At 33.8% G+C, this 21659-nt stretch overlaps 1 protein-coding gene and 1 long non-coding RNA gene across 2 annotated transcripts; one reads left to right on the top strand and one right to left on the bottom strand.

The window, feature by feature from the left end:
• Positions 1 to 6210: 6210 nt before the first annotated feature.
• LOC128238526 (uncharacterized) lies at positions 6211 to 8932 on the bottom strand. Its single transcript, XR_008261718.1, has 4 exons — positions 8800 to 8932; positions 7386 to 7519; positions 6708 to 6805; positions 6211 to 6425 (listed from the first exon to the last, which is right to left on the bottom strand). It is a non-coding gene; the product is annotated as an uncharacterized LOC128238526 (long non-coding RNA).
• An 8-nt stretch (positions 8933 to 8940) lies between these two features.
• Positions 8941 to 20683, top strand: LOC128238525 (CUE domain-containing protein 2-like). Its single transcript, XM_052954529.1, has 9 exons — positions 8941 to 9064; positions 11950 to 12057; positions 12892 to 13035; positions 13828 to 13877; positions 15399 to 15535; positions 16122 to 16307; positions 16518 to 16588; positions 17887 to 17947; positions 18726 to 20683. The coding sequence occupies exons 2-9, from the start codon at positions 11978 to 11980 to the stop codon at positions 18870 to 18872; spliced, it is 876 nt and encodes a 291-aa protein (XP_052810489.1). The 5' UTR covers positions 8941 to 9064; positions 11950 to 11977; the 3' UTR covers positions 18873 to 20683.
• Positions 20684 to 21659: the final 976 nt, after the last annotated feature.

Below are 21659 nucleotides of genomic sequence, written 5' to 3'. Positions count from 1 at the left end.
GACAGGTGGGGATTAAAAATAAATGTATCAAAGACTAATGGAATTATTTTTGAAAATGGAAGTGCAACTCATATATAGACTTACAGATTTATGGTAACCCAATAGAAGTTGTTAATTCCTTTAAATACTTGGGAATCAATTTGTTTAAAAATGGCAACTTCAATAAGTCTCAAAAACTGATTGCTAAGAAAGTTATTGTTTCGTGAGATAATAGTTTAATTCATTAATGAACATGGTACGCAGATATCAATAATTCACCTAGATTAAGAACATACGCCTTATTTAAACGTTAAATAAATTTGAATCCATGTTAAGTTGAAACACGAAGAATATTATTTCTTTTATACCTGAATTGCTGTTATTTAATGTAATTATACTAACAAATTTAGCTATATTTCTATTTTTATAACGACACTTGAACAACTGTAGGATGTTATATCATTCATCTTAAATTTCTCCAGAAAATTGCGCGACCTCCTCTGTGACACGGCCGGCTACTCATATAATGTGAAAGTAAGTGTAAATGAGATCAAATTAAATGAAATCAAAAGATATAGTTTGTTTTGTATATTAATGTTTAAATACGTCGTTAAAAATATACATTTATGTACATAAAGGTATTATTGTATTGTATCGTTTTTATTTTTATGTACATAAAGGTATTCTTGTATTGTATCATTTTTCATCTGTATGTACATAAAGGTATTAATGTGTTGTATCTTTCAGGAACATTGAAGTTGAGTATAAATAAAAAAAAAATGGAGACGTTCTTGGGGACGTTTTGACCAGCTACTGGGGACGTTTTGACCAAAATGGGGACGTTTTTACCATAGGACGTTTTGACTGTAAATCGTTTTTATGATATTTTATAGGTCTACGCTATATGCTTTAACCCGGAATCCTGATCGGAACAACTACCCACTTTTGATACTAAACAATTTGTACGTGAAGGATTTGCCATATCAAAAATCTAAAAAAAATCCGTCAACGTACAATTATTTGGACTAAATGTGGATTTCACTTCGATTTCCGAAAAAATGCTCTAACTTCTTTATTTTTTGATATATTTCAATAAAATTTGAAATGTAAACCCTTTATTAGGCACTTTGCGAAATGTATACAAAAATAAACATTACTAATTAATATAACTGAGTTAGGAGTGGATTTCACCTCGATTTCCGATCTATTTTTGAAAAATTGCTCTTACTTCTTCATTTTTTGACCAATTTCAATAAAATTTGAAATATAAACCCTTTATGAGGTACTTTTTAATAAGTATACAAAAACACAAAATTATTTATTAAAATTAATGAGTTATGAGTGGATTTCATTTATCGGAATCTGGATTTCACCTCGATTTCCGATCTATTTTTCAAAAAAAATGAAAAATTGCTCTAACTTCTTTATTTTTGACCAATTTCAATAAAATTTGAAATATAAACCCTTCATAAGGCACTCTCCAATATGTATACAAAAAAAACAATAATTATTAATTAAAATAACTGAGTTCTGAGTGGATTTCACGTTTTGAGTGGATTTCACGTGAAATCCACTGGATTCCTGTATCGGCTACCAGACAAATCGGCCCCTTACCAAATCGGCCCCTAGCTCAAACGGTTACCTTTTCGGCCCCTTACCAAATCGTCCCCATCCCGTAGACGTTTCGGTCCCTGATCACCGAGACGTTTCGGCCCTTATTATTTTTTGTTTTTATTTCTAAATATTTTTAAATATAAGTAAAACATGTAATTTCATTTGTTATTTTTATAGACAAAGCTATATACATGCATACAAAGGTATAGATAAAAATAGATTTAAAGAAAATATCTGTACACTTGAAAACATTTTTTTTATTTTATTTCTAAATATAAGTTAGAAACTTTAATTTCATTGTTTTTTATAGACAAAGCTATATACATGCATACAAAGGTATAGATAAAAATAGATTTAAAGAAAATATCTGTACACTTGAAAAATATTTTTATTTTATTTCTAAATATAAGTAAGAAACTTGTAATTTCATTTTTTTTTTTATTTTAATAGACAAAGCTATATACATGCATACAAAGGTATAGATAAAAAGTTTAAGAAAATATCTGTACACTTGAAAACATGTAAAGATTTATTCACGAGATAATTTTATAAAACGAAATATGAAGAAGAAATGTTTAAACTTCATTTTTTTTTTAAATAATTTTTAAAAATTATACATAATTATGTTGCTAATGTTATGTATAATGACATGTCCATTGTCTAACATCAGTCTTGACCAAACACCTATCGCCCGCCGTAGATGGCACCAACATTTTTTCAGGAACTCCTCGCAGGCGACCCTATGGGAATCGTATGAGTCCCACTCATCCATGATCCTGGCGTTGATGTCTCTGTAACACTCTCGACATACGTTATACATTTTATGAAATTCAGTTATTTATATTCAAATCAGGCAAGGATGAAAATAACTCTTATTAATCTTATATTGAATACGTATGCAAAACCATACTGGCTTAAACGGTGTTTTTAGACAGACGGTCTTATGGCGAATTGTCACATTCCACAAAGGTATCAGGTGTTGGAATTGTGACACTTTGTCTTTACAAGCTTATAAATACGTCTACAAGGTTTGTTCCGACTTTCCCAACCGCTTATTCTCACACTTAAAGATTAACACAAATTATCTCTTCGCACCTCAAACAGAATATTATTTCACTTTTTTATTATGGATATATTGTTTTACTCTTTTTAAAATGCATATTTATTGTAGAATATCTGTAGAACTATCAAGTTGTCACTTGTTTGCAATTCATATCTATAAAACAAACATTATTTCCTAATTATGTATAGATAAAACACTAATTGTGAAAAAATAATAATTAATAATTATTCTGGAGCAATAGTATACCACATAGATAACAAATTAATGGTTGAAACGTAAAGGCATTTTTAAAAACGCAACACGTTTAAAACAAATGGTACCCAATTTTAGAAACGATTTAATATATATACTTACGTTCTTTATATTACTCAAATCTTCTTAAATCAACTGTAAATAACATTAACAAATTAAAGACAATTATTCGTTCACACGTATTTGAATGTCTTTTTCACACCCACAACACAAACAGTTTGCCTTGCAAAAAAGAACGCATGGTTCAAAGACAAATTTTCTTTGACGTCTTTAATGATCAATTAATAATTACTACTACTTATAACAGTTATAACAAATAAACTTTCTTAGATTTTCTAACATTTTATATCAAAAATCAGGGTTAATAGTTATTTAGATTTTAATTATATTTTTTATATCAGTCATATCAATGTTTTTTGTCTATTTGTAAATTTCAAGATTTTATTTACAACTTATTTACAGATCTCATTTACATTTATAAGACGACCTACAATGTTTTTCTTTATACTCAAGATAAAAAATAAAATAAAATTAAGGGGCCGAAATGTCTCAGTTGAAAATCACGAAGGGGCCGAAACGTCTCGAGTCATTTCAATTAAGGGGACGAAATGGCAGGGCCGAAATGTCTTAGGGGCCGATTTGGTAGTAGGCCGATTTGGTAAGGGGCCGATTTGTCTTGCTCCCCCTGTATCCGTAAACACTAATGATCATAACATTATTCGCTCAAAGATCATAATGTTTATAAACTGTTGTCTGCAGCTTGAACTCTTAGAAAGGAGGTTAAAAACGACGTTCATGGCTGCTTACAGTGTTGACAATGTTGCGGAAAATCAACTCCAACATTCAGGCATATGAAGATTTCAATACTTTGATTCAAGCATGCTTGCTTTTGCCAATGTTTTAGCCAACCATATGGTGATTTCACTGAAAGATTAGTTCTGGGCGATGAAAAATAGCCTCTACAGTGGTTGAAGAATGTCAAGCTCAATGTTTGAGCTCACCATTTATAATTATTTTGTTGCGACAGACTGTCATTGAGTGATGTTAAAAAAGACTAATGCTTTAGATAACCATATACGTTTTAACAGCATTTAAAAGCCCAAATTTATGATAACTGCCACTCGGAAGAAAATTATTATCACTTAATTGTGATGAGAGTGGGTTTGTTTGCTTGTCTGCATGGGAAGTGTTTTAAAGTACTATGGGAAGGATCTAGTCATTCTAAAATGCCGTCCAGGCTATTTTTTTAATGATGGTTAGCCTGGAACCAGGCTAACCATCATTAAAAAAAAAAAGCCTGGACGGCATTTTAGAATGACTAGGGAAGGATCTATGCATTATTTGATCAGTCATTTGTAACCACGGTCCCCCCAGGTCTGGGGATAGTCGGGAAATTGGCCGTGTTTTAACTTTTAAGGTAGCTCCGCAGTGCCAAGTGAATGTGTTATGCACCAGTCAGTTGTATCCACAGCCCCACCAGGTCAGGTGGTATACTGGAAATGGGTCGTGTTTTTACTTCTATGTGGCCCCGCAGTGCCGGAGGAATGCAGTGGTTTTGTCTGCGCCATAAAAGGTGGAATTTGGCCTATCCTAGGGTCCCAGGGGTGCGGGGCGTGGGCATTTGGCGGGGATTTCACTGAAGTTAATGATAAAGATAGTTTATATTGAAAGCAACACTATATAATCAACATGTTTATACAAAATATGTATATACATCGAAAAAACTTACTCCCGTAATAATATAAAGGTAAAGGATTTTGTTGGTTAAAAGTTTTAAATTAACAAATGTAAATGTTACAGATGGGGTCAAGTGCAAACATGCTGATTGATTTTAATTTTATTATTAGTCCTCAAATATCGGCAAATGGTAAATGCAGTGCCAGGGTGAATGCTGTGGTTTTGTCTTCGCGCTAAACATAGTGGCGAAGGGGCCTTTAACCTAGTGCCCCCAGGGTTCATGGCATTTGGCGGGGATCAGTTCATCCCCACAGGGCGGGAATTTGCACCCAGGGTTGGCTGGACCGAAAGTCAGTCCCTGCTATTCCCCGGACCTGGGGGCGGCGTGGTTACAATTGACTGATGCATAACATTCACTGGGAGTGTGAAGAAACACCTAAAGGAGAATGTCAGGACACTTTGTCTGCCGGGCATAAGTGTGGCCAACAAAAGTTTTTTCTGAACAGCAGAAACATTCGAAACCACCTTCTAAGGGCTAGAAAGAACATGGACCAGTCGCCTAATGATCTGGAGAATGTAGAAACATATGCTAGAAAGAAACTGGAAATGAAATTTGTCAAACAAAGGACAATATATCAATAATAACAAATTTACAAAGAAAATGATAGAATGGAAGGTATAAATAAAAGGTTACAGCTTTGACAGGAATTTTATGTTGATGTCGGTAGTAATCATGTTGGCAGTGAAAATTAGTTTTCCTACCAATTATGTAATGTACTATCTGCATTGATGATTCACCAGACAAGAAACTGTGAAGCTCGATGAAGTGGATGAAGAGGAAAATAACAACAAAGGAATGGAATTAAAGAATATAATTCAAATAGAAGTATTCACACTAGCTTCGTTGTTCAGATGTCCTTGCTACCTTACATGTATGGTATCGTAATCACATATTGTAAGAGGTAAAATGTATTATTAGCCGGATATTTTCCCAACTTCACTCATATGAGGAGCAGGCTCAACAACATTTCTTTGTACACCTTCTATTCATGTTTCAAATTATTGCTTCAACTGTTTGTGATTGTATACTGTTCCCCACATTTAGAATAAGAAAAAACAAATTTTGAATTTTATAGAAAACAATTTTGGGTAACAGTTTTTTCTATGATCTTCTTTTCATTTGTAATTGATGATGATACATTGGTATGCTTGATTATGCTTCATATCATTTGATACTTTTCAGAAATATTCTGTTTTATAATGATTTGTTTTAAAACCAACATACATACATAATATTGTATTTTCAGATAAATGTTTAACTACTGAGAAATAGCAGCCATCATTTCATTTCACATACATGATACATATTTCTCTTGAATTGTTATTTTTTTTGTTTAATAAAGTTAAAATTTCAGAAGCATCAGAAATTCATGTTTCTGATACAAACATAGCAAATGAAGTATCTGCTACATAAGTATGGAAATAAGGTGACCCGGATGGACATTTAACTTGACTATAAAAAAATCTCTAGTTTAAATCCAGATTCTGTTAATATTTCCATTGTCTTTATTTTTCAGAGGTTTTAATCCATACTGACATAGCAATTCAAATTAAAAAGATAAATGTAATAATTGATACTTTTATTGGAACATATTTTTACATATATATGCATATATATATAAATCATTCTTCAGGTTTATTGATTTTCTTTAGGAATTAAATCATGCAGAAAGAGTCTTTTTGTATTTCAAAGTATTTCACACAAATAATCAAGTGTTTCTAATGTTCTTTCAAGAGGAGCTATAGCCATGCCCTGGAAGTCCTGATGCTTTCTGGTATCCTGAAACACAAACAAAAGAAGATATAAAGAAAAATACTACAAATTTCCATTAGTTTGGCAGTTTTGGTCCATTCATGTATACTTAAGTATATACTGTCCATTTTGGTTGTTTTTGTATTGCGACATGTAAAATAAAATCTCAATGAGATTTATGTCTACCCGGTAATTTGTTAATGAAAATGTTCTTGAAAAGCACTGTAATTTCTCTATCAAAAAACATTTTTGCTAATTTTTGTTCAAAACTAAATTTTTAATATATATGCCAATCATGATGTACAATACCTGACTGAAACTATTTTCTGTAATTCAGAAAGTCAACGTCTGCAACTTGCCAATGTGCTCTTATCTGACAATATCATCCGTGAGTTGGAACAAACATTCTGTAAATATAGAGCAGAACATGACTTGCATGTGGCTATATTCCATGCTTGGAAGATAACAACTTTTGTAACTGATCACTTCAAGGTTATTATGCTCATTTATTTTTTGACTGACACTCTTTAAAATACAAACATTTCTTTCACAAATACATGGATGAATAGTATAAACCTTTGGCCATACTGTAGACGAATGAGCCATTACAGAATGCGATAAGGGCCCTGAATGATTACACATTTATGACTAAGGAAGCACTCAAAAGACATGTCAAAAGTCAAATGAAATGTCAATAATTATTAAAGCTAGTAATATTAATTTTTATAATAGAATCTTTATGGAACATAAATAAAGAAAAAGTTAATGATGCATTAAGGTATTATCAAACAATCAGGTCTTTTTAAAAAGACAATTGCAATGCTTTAAGGATGAGAGCCATGGTTGCTATAGAAACATGAGAATAGTTAAAGTATTAAATCTTCAAAAATTGTAACAATTATCTCCAACGCCAAAAGTTGCACAATGTCACTTGCACATCTGCATACTATTTTTTTCAAACAGCAACCTAGCAGCCATTTAACATACCTGAGTAAACTAGTTTCTGCACTGCTGAGTCTCCAACTATTTCCCAATACTCAGAACATGACATTGTTGGTGACATCATGAAGTATGATATTGTATAACATCTAGCCATTTCTCATTACTAGGAACTGTACAATCTGTAATAAAATCAAGTAAATCAAATATTGCACTTAAATATATCACCATTCAGAACATAAAAGTAAGAAAAATACAGAAAAATAGTATTATTGACCGGCTAATGATCATCACTCAGAACGTAAAATTCATAAATAACAAAAAATAGTAATATCGACTGGCTAATGATCATCACTCAGAACGTAAAAGTAAAAAATGACAAAAAATAGTAATATCGACTGGCCAATGATCATCACTCAGAACGTAAAAGTCAAAAATGACAAAAAATAGTAATATCGACCGGCTAATGATCATCACTCAGAACATAAAAGAAGGAAAAGACAGAAAAATAGTAATATTAACTGGCTGTTGATCATCACTCAGAACGTAAAAGTCAAAAACGACAAAAAATAGTAATATTAACCAGCTATTGATCATCATTCAGAATGTTTAAGTCCAAAACGACAAAAAATAGTAATATTAACTGGCTAATGATCATCACTCAGAACGAGAAAGTCAAAAACGACAAAAAATAGTAATATTAACCGGCTATTGATCATCACTCAGAATGTAAAAGTCAAAAACGACAAAAAATAGTAATATTGACCGGCTATTGATCATCACTCAGAACGTAAAAGAAGGAAACGACAGAAAAATAGTAATATCGACTGGCTATTGATCATCACTCAGAACGTAAAAGAAGGAAACGACAGAAAAATAGTAATATCGACTGGATATTGATCATCACTCAGAACGTAAAAGAAGGAAACGACAGAAAAATAGTAATATCGACTGCTATTGATCATCACTCAGAACGTAAAAGAAGGAAACGACAGAAAAATAGTAATATTAACTGGCTATTGATCATCACTTAGAATGTAAAAGTAGGAAACGACAGAAAAATAGTAATAGTAACTAGCTATTGATCATCACTCAGAACGTAAAAGAAGGAAACGACAGAAATATTACTATTAGTAATATTAACTGGCTATTGATCATCACTTAGAACGTAAAAGTAGGAAAAGACAGAAAAATAGTGATATCCACTATCCACTCAGAACGTAAAAGTCACTAACGACAAAAAAATACAATTATTGACTAGCGATTGATCATCACTTAGACTGTAGACAAAAAAATAGTATAACAGGTGGTAAATTGACTTTTGATCATCACTCAGAACTAGAAAGTAGCTACAGTATTTAATTTAAAAGTCTAGTAATTTCCAATACTTGGTAACCTTGCTGACAAGTTAAAAAACAAAATATGTAATCCAGTTACTCAGTATCTTATTTGTTAAACTTACCTGGTACATAAAAGATTTTCTTGCACATCCAAGGAATGAAAAGAAACATTTTTCATACATGTTTAGATTTATGGTGGCAGACAACAATTTTAATTGTATTTCCATCTGTATGATCTTTGCTTGTGTCGATTCGGTATAGGTATGATCTTTAGCGCTAACCCCCTGTATCAATCACCCTGTACCCCATTCGACTGTAAACAAAGTTATAAGAAGTTATGAAAGATCGATTAAGAAATTAAGAAATTCGATAGCAGCATATCAAAAAGTAACTTATTGTATAATTTTCATGCAAATTTATATAAATATCTACTCTTTATATTCTCCATAAAGAAACACATTGCTCGCTATATTTGTATGTTTGAATTTCCCTGATGGAAGTCAACTAAATTAGAAGTCGGATATGTATGTCCGAAATTTGATCGTTTTGAGCATCAGACCATGTTGCAATAATCTGTTCCTCTTTCAGATTGTACGATTTAAGATTTATGAAATACATTTCCGAAAAACCTACTTGATAACTGAATCCTGTCACTTACCCTGTTAAGTGACGCACCTTGGTTGCAACTCAGTAACTGTGTCCTCATAACCTGCTCCGCCTACTTTTAGCTACAATAATGAGCATCCATTGCCATTCAGGGATGCATTTTTATCACTTTAACTTTTTTATATTTATTGTATCTCTGTCTGAAACCTGCTTAGTACAAATATCATCAAAAGAATCAATAACGTCCATCTAGGTGGACTTAGCCTACTTCCAGAGGCGGGTTTGATTGTAAAGCTATTCCTGATGATCTTATTGTCAGAAGATATGATCATTAGCATTTGTTCAGAATGATTGACATAATCATCTCAGACATGTCCTGACTCCAACATAAACTCATGTGCATATCTTCTGTTAATGTTAAATCCCTCACAGGAAAATTTGAATTTGCTGGATTTTAACTATTACTCTGTGAACATATATTCCAAATTTCCCAGTAATACCTAGTGCCTCACTAAAAAGTTATAATTGGGACTATTTTTTAATAATTTTTGTTATTAACTCTACTGGTCAAATGCCAGAAGAGCTTATGCGATGGTAATGTGTATGTAGTATGTGCATCTGTGCGTCTGTAAACAATTGGTTGTGAACACGATACAGTCTTCAGTTTTGATTGTATCTCGATGAAACTTGTACAGTATCTAGATATCCATTAGAGCTGTGTTCCTTTCGAAAACCAGACAGATCCGCCCATGCATGCCTAGATTATGGCCCTTGATAGTATAAAAAAATGTTATTTTGTAAACAATTGGTTGTGAACACGATACAGTCTTCAGTTTTGATTTTATCTCAATGAAACTTGTACAGTATCTAGATATCCATTAGAGCTCGGTTCCTTTCGAAAACCAGCTAGATCTACCCATGAATGCCTAGATTATGGGCCATGAAAGTTTTAAAGAAATGCTTTCTATTTTAGCCAGGTCTGCATGAGCGAATTCTACATTTAGCCAAGTTTACATGCACATGTAAATTCAAGTCTAGAGTTAAGGGAGACAATTTGCAAGTCTAGGATTTTGAGAGACAATTTGCTTTTTGCTTCTGCGGTTGAGTTTGTGAATTACTCTGCCTTGTTCTTGTTGAAAGCCCAAAGGCCATTTTTTAGCTTTGAGTTCTGTAGTTTGCGCATTCATCTTAACAAAATTGGTTGTGAATGTTTAAGATATGCACCTGGTGTCATTACTGGCCACACCCAGGGTTCACAGGTTTGGTAAACATAAATCTGGAAAGGTTTGAAAATCTTTTTGTGTGTTTGTGCATCCATCTCAGCACAATTGATTGTGAATGTTTGTTCAAATTAATCAATGTTGTCCTAGGATGCCCTTGACTTTGACCTTTTGACCAACTTTTTTTAACTTTTAAAACTACAGAAATATTTACTATGAGTACAGTTTTGAAAGCATTTTTTTTTTGTCAGATGACTTTTACTTGGCACATATTAAAATAGTTCATGCAACTAATTAATCTGCTTACAATACGTTCTTGGCTCAGACGTTTAACTTGATACGTTTTCAGGTAACCCAAACACAAAACAAACTATATGTCTGTTGCCTTTTACCCATACATACATGGTCTGGATTGATATGACCACAAAAGCCATGCCAGTAGAGCATAGGCCCTTTTGGGCCTCTTGTTTTTATTTTGACACAGACAAAGCTTGAACCTGTGACCTCATGTAAATGCTTTACAATTGCGATATATGACATGAATGTGTTCTATGGGAACACTGACAGCTGTTAAATCCATTTATTATTTAGTCAATTACTTTGACAAGAACGGTCACTAGTTGTGTTATTTTTTGAGTGCCACCGAGTCTTACATATTTCAGCTTAAAGTAATTATTTCTATGACTTTGTCTTGTCTGTGTTGTTAACTCGTTTTTGTCTCTAGTTCATTGTTGTTTGGGACATTGCCTTGTGCTGCTAAACAGGGTTCATTTTGAATTTTTGAGTACTTGGATTGTCCTTGTATTTTTATGCCCCCGAAGGTGGGCATATTAAAATCAAACCGTCCGTCTGTCCTTCCGTCCGTCCGTGTGTCCGGCTCAATAACTCGTGTCCGGGCTGTAACTTTCCCTTCTATGGACAGATTTTAAAATAACTTGCCATATGTGTTCGGCATACCAAGATGACGTGTCGCGTGCAAGAACCATGTCCTTACCTCTTAGGTCAAGGTCACGCTTAGTGTTTATTCACAATGGAATGCTGCATATAACGACATAGAGTATAGGTTGTCGTGTCCGGGCTGTAACTCTTTCTTGTATGGACAGATAATAAAATAACTTGCCACATGTGTTCGACATACCAAGACGACATGTCACGTGCAACACCCATGTCCCTACCTCTAAGGTGAAAGATACACTTAGTGTTTATTCTCAATGGAATGCTGAATATAAGGACATAAAAATGTAGGTTGTCAAGTATGGGTGGTATTTTTTCATGTTCAGAGGCAATTTAAAATAACTTACCATATGTATTTGTTTGATCTTTAACTTTTCATGTACTGACCTTGTTCATAGGTCAATATCACATTCTGGGGCATTCGTCACATACTGTGACAGCTCTTGTTCATTGTATTATTGTGGGTTGTGAATACAATTGGTTTCCTTCTAGACGTGCACTGTGCAGACAGATGTCATAGATGGCTTGCAGCAGTGAAACCTCAGTGCAGTCAGCTTTAGTAAATTTCCTGAAGCAACACACATTTGAGCATCATGTGAGGTACATTGTAGAAACATATTATTAAATTGCAATAATTTGCAGTACATATAAATCCGTATTTTGAATACATTTTTTTCATATACATTACTTGGTTTAAAAACAATGTAAATATACAAAAATCATGGTTGTGTTCTAGTCTGTTCTTACTTATACTATATCAAATGTAGTTTATATTAAAAAAGATAATGTATTGTATTTATAAACAATTTGCATCACTTCTGGTTTAGCAGTTCCCATAGTATCACTTTAAACTATGAGTATCAAAAGTTTAAACAGACAAAATAGTTATCTTATCAGTTATCAGTGATATAATGTATCCCCCCTGCTATTTTGACCTCAGCTGGGGCACTGAGACGGAAGAGTACTGGTTTGCTTTTTGTGGCCATGAAAGTACTCCTGGAACGTGTGTGTGTGTGTGTGTTTGCATTTATTTATCGTCGCCACCTGTTGCCCATAAGTGCATTAGTGATTTTAGGTTTTGGAGGATAGTGCAAGATACAGAAGCACTGTTGGAAGCATCCCTAGTTCTAGTGCTGCCGGCGTAGAGCACCGTACACAGGACCTTGGTTTAAAGTCTCATCAAAAGACTGTAACTCCTGGGACCATTCTCAATAACATTCTTATCTTTGACCTTAGACATGCCTCAGTGATTCCATTCAGTCCATTGGCCAGTTATTTTAATGGTCCAATCAAAACACTTGGATTCTAATCTTAGAATTAAAAGGTAAGGTGGTTATTAAATATGTACAGCCCCTTGTGGAGATGGAACTAACAACCTCTTGGGTAAGTATACAACTAGATAACCCTCATTGTTATTTTATTTCTGATTGCCAGTGATGTTGACGAGATAGTACTGAGCTATGTGCTGAGTATCCTTGAGGACCTGGGAGATGGAGCGAGTCCGGAGGAGGATATTGACGTGGATCAGTTCATAGAGGTCATGGATGCATACATTCCAGGCTTCGGAGAAATAGACAGGTGAGAGAACATATAGTGTGTTTTTTTTGCAGGGAGTTTTAATTATTTGTCACTGCAATTATTTTTTCATGAGAATATACAGTGACTTTGTATCTCTATACATAACATTTTTAATTGATAGTGTTGTTTTGACAAGCAATAATAATTCGAAAAATAATCAGAAATGTCAAAAATTAGCATCTATTAATAGTTATTTTGCCATAATCGATATTTATAAATATACGAGTATACTCCGTGATGAGTTTACACTATTGATCAGTTTTCAATCTCACATAATTGATAGTAAAATTCTGTCGGATTACCATCAATAGTCAATTGTTAATTTAGTTAACTGCAGCGTATCAACGGAATCTAAAAAGTTTGGGTTCAAAAGATCTATATGTGGAAACTAAATTGTCTTTTTTATTACATTTAGAGTTAATAAACTTTGTGAATCATTGAGCAAAAGTGTGTCCAGGAACTGAAAGTGAGTTAGATAACTGAGTTAGGTTTTCTGACAGTGTAAACAGTAATGAGAAATGTGTCTTAACTGATATATTGATGTTTGTTTGAAATGCAGGTTATACAATGTAAAAATGATTTCCCTAGGTATTTCATTGTCGTGACTAACGCATGCTTTTGGCCAGTAGTCTTGTGACTAAGGTATATATATAAATAAACTGTAACAGTTAGTTTAACTTAAGAAATGATGATATTTGTGTAAATAATCAATTTCATTGAGAAATAAATAGATGCCAAAAATAAAATGCTGAAGAAAAGCTCCTATATAATGTATTCTTTTCTCTCTTTCAGTGTTAAAGTCTGTGAATGGATGTTTGAGCTGGCTTCAGCTTTAAAAAAGGGTAAGGTGGATGCGTTTTTAATTCTGTATTTTATTATGCCCCCGAAGGTGGGCATATTAAAATCGCACCGTCCATCCGTCCTTCTGTACGTCCGTGTGTCCGGCTCAATAACTCGTGTCCGGGCTGTAACTTTCCCTTGTATGGACAGATTTTAAAATAACTTGCCACATGTATTCCACATACCAAGACGACGTGTCGCTTGCAAAACCCATGTCCCTACCTCTAAGGTCAAGGTCACACTTAGTGTTTATTCACAATGGAGTGCTGCATATAAGGACATAGAGTATAGGTTGTCGTGTCCGGGCTGTAACTTTCCCTTGTATGGACAGATTTTAAAACAACTTGCCACATGTGTTCCACATACCAAGACGACGTGTCGCTAGCAAGACTCGTGTCCCTGCATCTAAGGTCAAGGTCACAATTAGTGTTTATTCACAATGGAGTGCTGCATATAAGGACATAGAGTATAGGTTGTCGTGTCCGGGCTGTAACTTTCCCTTGTATGGACAGATTTAAAACAACTTGCCACATGTGTTCCACATACCAAGGTGACGTGTCGCGTGCAAGACCCGTGTCCCTACCTCTAAGGTCAAGGTCACACTTAGTGTTTATTCACAATGGAGTGCTGCATATAAGGACATAGAGTATAGGTTGTCGTGTCCGGGCTGTAACTTTCCCTTGTATGGACAGATTTTAAAACAACTTGCCACATGTGTTCCACATACCAAGACGACGTGTCGCGTGCAAGACCCATGTCCCTGCCTCTAAGGTCAAGGTCACACTTAGGTGTTTATTCACAATGGAGTGCTGCATATAAGGACATAGAGTATAGGTTGTCGTGTCCGGGCTGTAACTTTCCCTTGTATGTACAGATTTTAAAACAACTTGCCACATGTGTTCCACATACCAAGACGACGTGTCGCGTGGAAGACCCGTGTCCCTACCTCTAAGGTCAAATAACTTGCTACATGTGTTCAGCATACCAAGACGACGTGTCGCGTGCAAGACCCATGTCCCTAGCTCTGAGGTGAAAGATACACTAAGTGTTTATTCACAATGGAATGCTGAATATAAGGTTATAAGAGTGTAGGTTGTCAAATATGGGTGGTATTTTTTATGTTCAGAGGCAATTTAAAATAACTTGCCATATGTATTTGATATGTAAAGGCAAGATCAACTTTTCATGTACTGACCTTGTTCATAGGTCAATGTCACATTCGGGGGCATTCCTCACATACTGTGACAGCTCTTGTTTTTATTATCTTTTCAAATAAATTGAATCAGAATGGATATATTCTTTTTATGAATTTATATGTATTATATTTACAAGATTAGAAATGTTACATTGAAGAAAACATACTTTAATGTTTTAATTTATACTGGTATATATATATTTTTATAAAAAAAAATTGTTCCACTTTGTATGTTGGATTACTGTTAACATGTTACAGTACTGTTAACATATGTTAATAATATATTGAATGTTCATAAGCAATAAGAAGTTCCATGTTTCTCTTGCAGGTATCTCTGGGTCATCAGAGGAGCCCACATCCCCCACTCTGAACTCAGACTTGATCTTCGGGGCCTGCAAGGTAGAGCCTGACACTAGAGCACAAGCGAGGGTCCGCAACCAGAACTCTACAGGGGACAGTGAAAGGGTGAGTGATATATAACTGCAGAAGATGGATTGGTTGATTAATTTAAGTGTGGATGATAGATGATGTTGATTTTTTTAGCTGCAGATGATGGATTTGGTTGACTACAGATGATTATTAGTTTAATTGCGGATGGAGGATTTGGTTGATTATTTTAACTGCAGATGGTAGATTATGTTGATTGGTTTAACTGCGGTAGATGGATTTGGGTAATTAATAAATTAATCTGCACACAATGGATTTTGTTGATTGGTTTAACTGCGGTAGATGGATTTGGGCGATTAATTAATCTGCAGACGATGGAGTTTGTTGATTGGGTTAACTGCGGTTGATGTATTTGGTTGATGGGTTTAACTTCAGATGATGGAATTGGTTGATTATTTCAACTGCAGATGATGGATTTCATTGTTTTTACTGTGGATGATAGATTTGGTTTATATGTTTAATCACGGATGATTAAATTGTTTATTAGTTAAACTGTGGATGAACAATCAAGGTCACTTTATAGTCAGCTATCATGTAGTAAATTATAGTCAGCTATCATGTGGTAAATCTTGGAATGAAAATATTCACCTTGTATTTGGTTCAGAGCTGCTCAGAGTCGTCACAAGAGGAGGTTGACAGCGTTCTAGACACACTGGTGGAGATGTTTCCTGGCACGCTGCGACTCGAGCTGGATCACTGTCTACAGGGGGCACAGGGGGATGTGGAGGCTGCTGTACAGCTAGTGCTAAACAGACAGGAGGCGGGTCTTGCAATCACACAAGATAAACAGGTCAGTTTCATCCGTTTCGCAACAAGTTCGAATCCCTGTGTCACTATTTCACATTCAGCTCTGATAATTGTTATAAAGTGTTTTATACAAACACAGTTAGGGGAGCTTGTACTTATTTTGATCACTTGTTACATAACATATTTATACTAATATAATTCATCAACAGATTTAAAAAAAGTGAGAAAAAAATGTATATTTCTATTTTAATAGGCAAAAGCGAAAAAATCTAGAGCCATTACACCGTTAGATGACAAAAAAGCAAAGGAAAAACTTATGGAAAGGTATAATTTAGTCATGTATGATACACATGTTTATGTATAATAATGTTAATGGTATTTTCTTGTAAATGTTATTTATGACTAAATAATTATACAATACATGTGTTTGATTTTGGTACGCTGTAACTCAAGAAACTCATGATTGGGTAAATTACAATATTCTTTATTACGCTATTTTTTCTGTTGATCCCAATTTATCTTAATGAAACTTACCATGGTTAATGTGAAGTTTGATTTCAATTCTTTGAGTAAAGAATTGAGGGAGGGCTTAACTGCCACTCCCTCCCACCCAAAGTATGTTTGATATAGAGAAATCACATTCAAACTTTTGTAGATGGAAGTAAGCAAAACATCTCAAGAAAGTCCTCTGCTCATGCACACCTTATCTTACAACAGTTAAGCTCGCCCTCAATTCTTTACTTAAAGTGACACTCTTATTCAAAATCAGTACATACACATGTACATTTTGACTGATAAACCTTTAACTTCTTACTAAATAATGCATTTATGGAAAATATTAATTACTGATAACAAGATTCATTGTAGCCGTGTATTTAATAGCTAAAAACACAAAAAATATTAAATGATTGGTGAATGCTAAAAGATATTTAATAGCAGAAAGTGCAAAAATATTAAATGATTGGTGAATGCTAACAGATTTACTGTGTTCTACTATACAGGGCTCATCCTACCAGGCGACTTAGGCGACTATAATATAGTCTCATAATGTAGAAATACCGTGTTTTATGTTCATTTCTTTCAAATCAAACTTGTTATCCTTCATAAGAAACATTGTTTTCGACATTTATTTATTCTTTTTGGAATATTAAAACAAAATTATTAATTGTGGTTAATCTTATTAAGAACTGAAATCAAATTTCTACTTAACCATGGTTCGTTTATTTGTTTTCATTTTTGTTCAAGCATGTTATTGGGCGGCATTAAATATTGTTAGCATCACACTATTGATTCTGATCATTAACTTTTAAATGACTAGGTGTCATTCAAACTTGGTATACACATTGGTCATGGTCAGTAGATGACCTCTATTGAATTTGAGGTCAAGGTCAAAGACCAAAGTAACCATTACAAGGAAAAACATGGGTGCTCCAGACAGGGGACACATCTGATTTACGAGATTTTAGTGTTACATATTAAACCTAAAAGAGAAGATATTTGCTAAAAAATTACTTCTTTCCATTTCTACAAAATGAGCAAATTGTACGCTTATAACTTCTTGTCTTGTAATGGTTCCAACATTCTGTATAAACTATTTTGATGTAGCTGATTTTTCAATACAGGTATGGCTTTATAGACGTGGATGAAGACAAAAGGCAACACAAACCATCCGCTCCAAAGACAGTAAGTCATAGCTTATAAAGGAATTCTTGAAATAGCAAAATGATGCACACTGCATCAAGTATGTGTTACAGCATTACGAAAAGATACATAATTACTGGAAGTAACATTTTGCACACCGCTATTGATTGTCAGCAGCGATTTATCGATTATACTCTATAATCGTTGCATCACTACTTTGTCTGGTGGCGAAGGTATCATACCTTATCTTCAATCAGTAATGACTTTCTATAAAGTCAAACTTGGTGTGCACATTGCTTATGGTCAGTTTATGACCCCCTGTTGATTTTGGGGTAAAGGTTAACTTACCTTACTACTGGTAGTTAAAACATTGGAGCTCTGGACAAGGCTATTTGCACAGTTCTAGTTTCTAAATGTAAAATTGTTAATCTATATTAGGTGCATATAAATCTGCTCTATAAATGGAACAAAATATTTGACAGTTAATACATATTGGCAGTAATTTTTTTGGGAATTATTTTTACCGCCTGTGCCTTTCGAATTGGGGAAAAAATTGACTTTTGGAAAAATACAAAATCAGGCCCCTTTTTTATGCATACATTATGCTGTGAAAGAGTTAGTCTTGTCAAGATTTTGTTATTTTCAAGAAATTCATTGCTTTTTTATTCATTAAAGTAGTATCGAATTGGGGAAAAAATGAGAAAAATTGACATTTTTTCGTAAGGGGAAACAGCCGTTAGAAGGCACTAAAAAGTAACTGATTGGTACTAAATTACTTATAGATATTTATTATAAACTCAATATTTAATGTACATTTCAGGAGTCCAAGAAGCTGGTCCGTTACCTTGACAGCCAGGTTGTGAACACCAAAGGTCAGAAGTTCACTGAGATTAAAAAAGATGACTCAGAGGAGATGAAAAAGACTTACATAAACCTTAAACCTGCCAAGAAATACAGATTTCACTAGTTTTTATGGCATTATTGCTATTTTTATGATAATGACATTTTGTGATATTCAGATAGGGATTCAGAATGTTCAAATGTGTAGTTTTTGTCCATTATTGTGTTGTAGAACAATGATATTTGTGAAAAAATAATCTAATGGTTATTTTTTTTATATCTTAGGGTAGGGTAGATATTTGTGAATAAGTTACTATGAACAAATAATCTGATTTTTACATCTTAGGGTATGGATGATTCTGTTGTTATTTTTTTACATTTAGAAATTGTGACAATTAAAGGTCGTCACTTTAACCTCGTCATTATTTAGATGTAGAAAAATCAACATTGTCATACCATTTATGATGTAAGGGACAACATCAAAACAGTGTTAGTGCATTTTTCTGATGCAAATGGGATTGCAACAAAGATGCAATCTTAACACAGCCTTTGATGGAAACAACTTCCAAATTACCATTAGAAATAAACCTACACTATAAGCCACTGAAATTGCAGATACTAGGCAGTCATATACTAGACCCAATCATTAAGAATTTCTCCTTTTGCTGTGTGTAAAGGTCCGCCTACTGCTACTGATTCGATAAACTCTCCCTTTGTTAGAATTTGCATTGTCAATGTATCAGCCAATGAGGTTGTATTCTAAGTCAGTAATTTGACCTGAAGTAGTTTCTGAATGATTAAGAATGGCTCATTCACTACGCTCACTCTGACCATTCATATTCATTTAGAATTTACTTCATGTCATCTAACTATTACTTAGTCATTAATTTGTTTCCTTAGTTAGTTCATAAAGCAGTCCATGGATTTTCCTCAAATGGAAGTTTATAAAAAAGTTATATTAATTTGTGTATTGTTTCAATTGACAGCACAACGTAGAAACGAAAGATATCATATTATAAATTATATAATAATTTTGAAATGCTCTGGTATGCAGCCATATTCTTGTAGACCAATTGAACAAAATTACAGCCACAATCTATAAATAGTTTGATAAGCCTTTTGACTGACCTAAAAAATACTCTCAACACGAACCAACTTAATATTGATCTTAAGTTTCAGATTAGAATTTAAGTGTTTTGATTGGCCGGTATATTTAGCTGACCAATAGGCTTTATAATGGAAACACAGGCATATCCAAGGATAAAGATAAGATCAATTTTGAATACTTCCTGTGGGCTTTTTTCTTTCTTTAATTTTTCATTACGTTATTAAGGGGTTAGGGAATAAATGAACAAAACTATCTACACCTACCTTCCCTTTAAAATGTGGGTCGGTAGGCCAAATAAATAATTTATTCATTATGTTTATAGCTCAATGAAATTCCTCCAATTTTGTTTAAAAATTATGAAAATAAAACCCACTTGTGTTCAAAATCATATCATTAAAAAAGTACTTGAAGTTATCATGTCCATTGTATGCAGATGTATGTCATGTCTTGAAAGAAGTACTTTTAAGTTAATCATGTCCGTTGTATACAGATGTACATCATGTCATTAAAAAAGAACTTGAAGTTATCATGTCCATTGTATACGGATGTACATCATTAAAAAAGAGCTTAACATTATCATGTCCATGATGTTTATAGTTAAAAATCAGGTCAAAGAAGTACATAACGTTATCATGTCAGTTGTACGTACTGTATATGCTTACTGTTTGTACATGTCTTTTTAGGCTTACAGTATATTTTACATTTATATAATCTTATTTTTTTGTTTTATTGATTACCGTCGCTACAGTCTGAGTCACTGTTAATGCCAAGTGATTTTAGTGTTAGTAATGTTTTATATAATTTCTTAATAAATGAAAGCAAAATGTTCATTTACTGTGTCTTTATCGTCATATGGGATGGTTGAAATTAGCCAAACGGCACAAGCCCTGCACTTGTAAAATGCATTATAGGCTAGCTAGAAGTATTATATAGCTGGGCTTGTTAAAAATATTTGATGCTAATAAGCACGAGTGTTAAACATTCATGCTTGTTCATCCAAGTCTAATTTCGATGACTGGATTTGTGAAAAAAAAGTTTTTGCTTGACATATCAAAGATGTTGATTTTTATAGTCATGCATGTTTGTTTTACTGTTGCAGTTTGGCAAGTTTTGCACACATACTCGAGTGACCACACCTAGGTGCTGATAAGCCCAATAGTCAAAGAGTAATGCAAGCGGATGTCAATGCGGGTCCATTTTTCTCTGACAATCAAGGGGCATAACTCAACAAATATAAAAATCCACAATCATGGGCTCGCTACATAAAGGATGGGAATCCTCAATGGTAATTTATGTACCAAGTTTCATATAAATATCTTAATTAGTTTTTGAGCTATGGCCGATGTTAGAGATTTTTGAATGATAAAAATATCTCATCATTTTTGTTAAGACACACCCCCCTCCCCAAGCTGAAATAATGACTTTTTCTGATATGATTTATGTCTTTTATAAAAAGATGTTATAAATGTAATAAATAATTTATTAAAATTATCATAAACTTCTCAGTAGCTTCCAAATGGCATGGGCAAACAACGGGAAAGATTCTGTCAAGTGTAGCAAGGAGTCCTCAAGCCTTTGAGTGACCAGTTCTCTCACACTACTGTCCATCTGGCTGACCACGCTGGTAATCAGAGCATGCTGGCAGGCAGAGAAAATGTAGTACATATTGTTAAACTTGAAAGGGTCAAGGGAGGCTTCCCCACGGGCCACCAGGCGAAGGTGCTGGGAGAAGGTGTAGATGCACTCACAGAGGTGCCGGACTACAAGGGGCTGGGTGTGGGGGCTGGAACCCATCTCTGACAGAAG

Source organism: Mya arenaria, chromosome 6, assembly GCF_026914265.1.
Source record: "Mya arenaria isolate MELC-2E11 chromosome 6, ASM2691426v1".
NCBI classification, from domain to species: Eukaryota; Metazoa; Mollusca; class Bivalvia; order Myida; family Myidae; genus Mya; species Mya arenaria.
The sequence above is the reverse complement of the archived record's forward strand: the minus strand, read 5'-3'. Positions and strand labels throughout refer to the sequence as shown.

Bases quoted from the DNA above. Each gene is read 5' to 3' on its own strand.
- LOC128238525 (XM_052954529.1), top strand. From the start codon at position 11,978: ATGGCTTGCAGCAGTGAAACCTCAGTGCAGTCAGCTTTAGTAAATTTC. The intron at 13,036-13,827 runs GTGAGAGAACAT...TCTCTCTTTCAG, and splicing joins GGCTTCGGAGAAATAGACAG to TGTTAAAGTCTGTGAATGGA. The intron at 13,878-15,398 runs GTAAGGTGGATG...TTTCTCTTGCAG, and splicing joins GGCTTCAGCTTTAAAAAAGG to GTATCTCTGGGTCATCAGAG.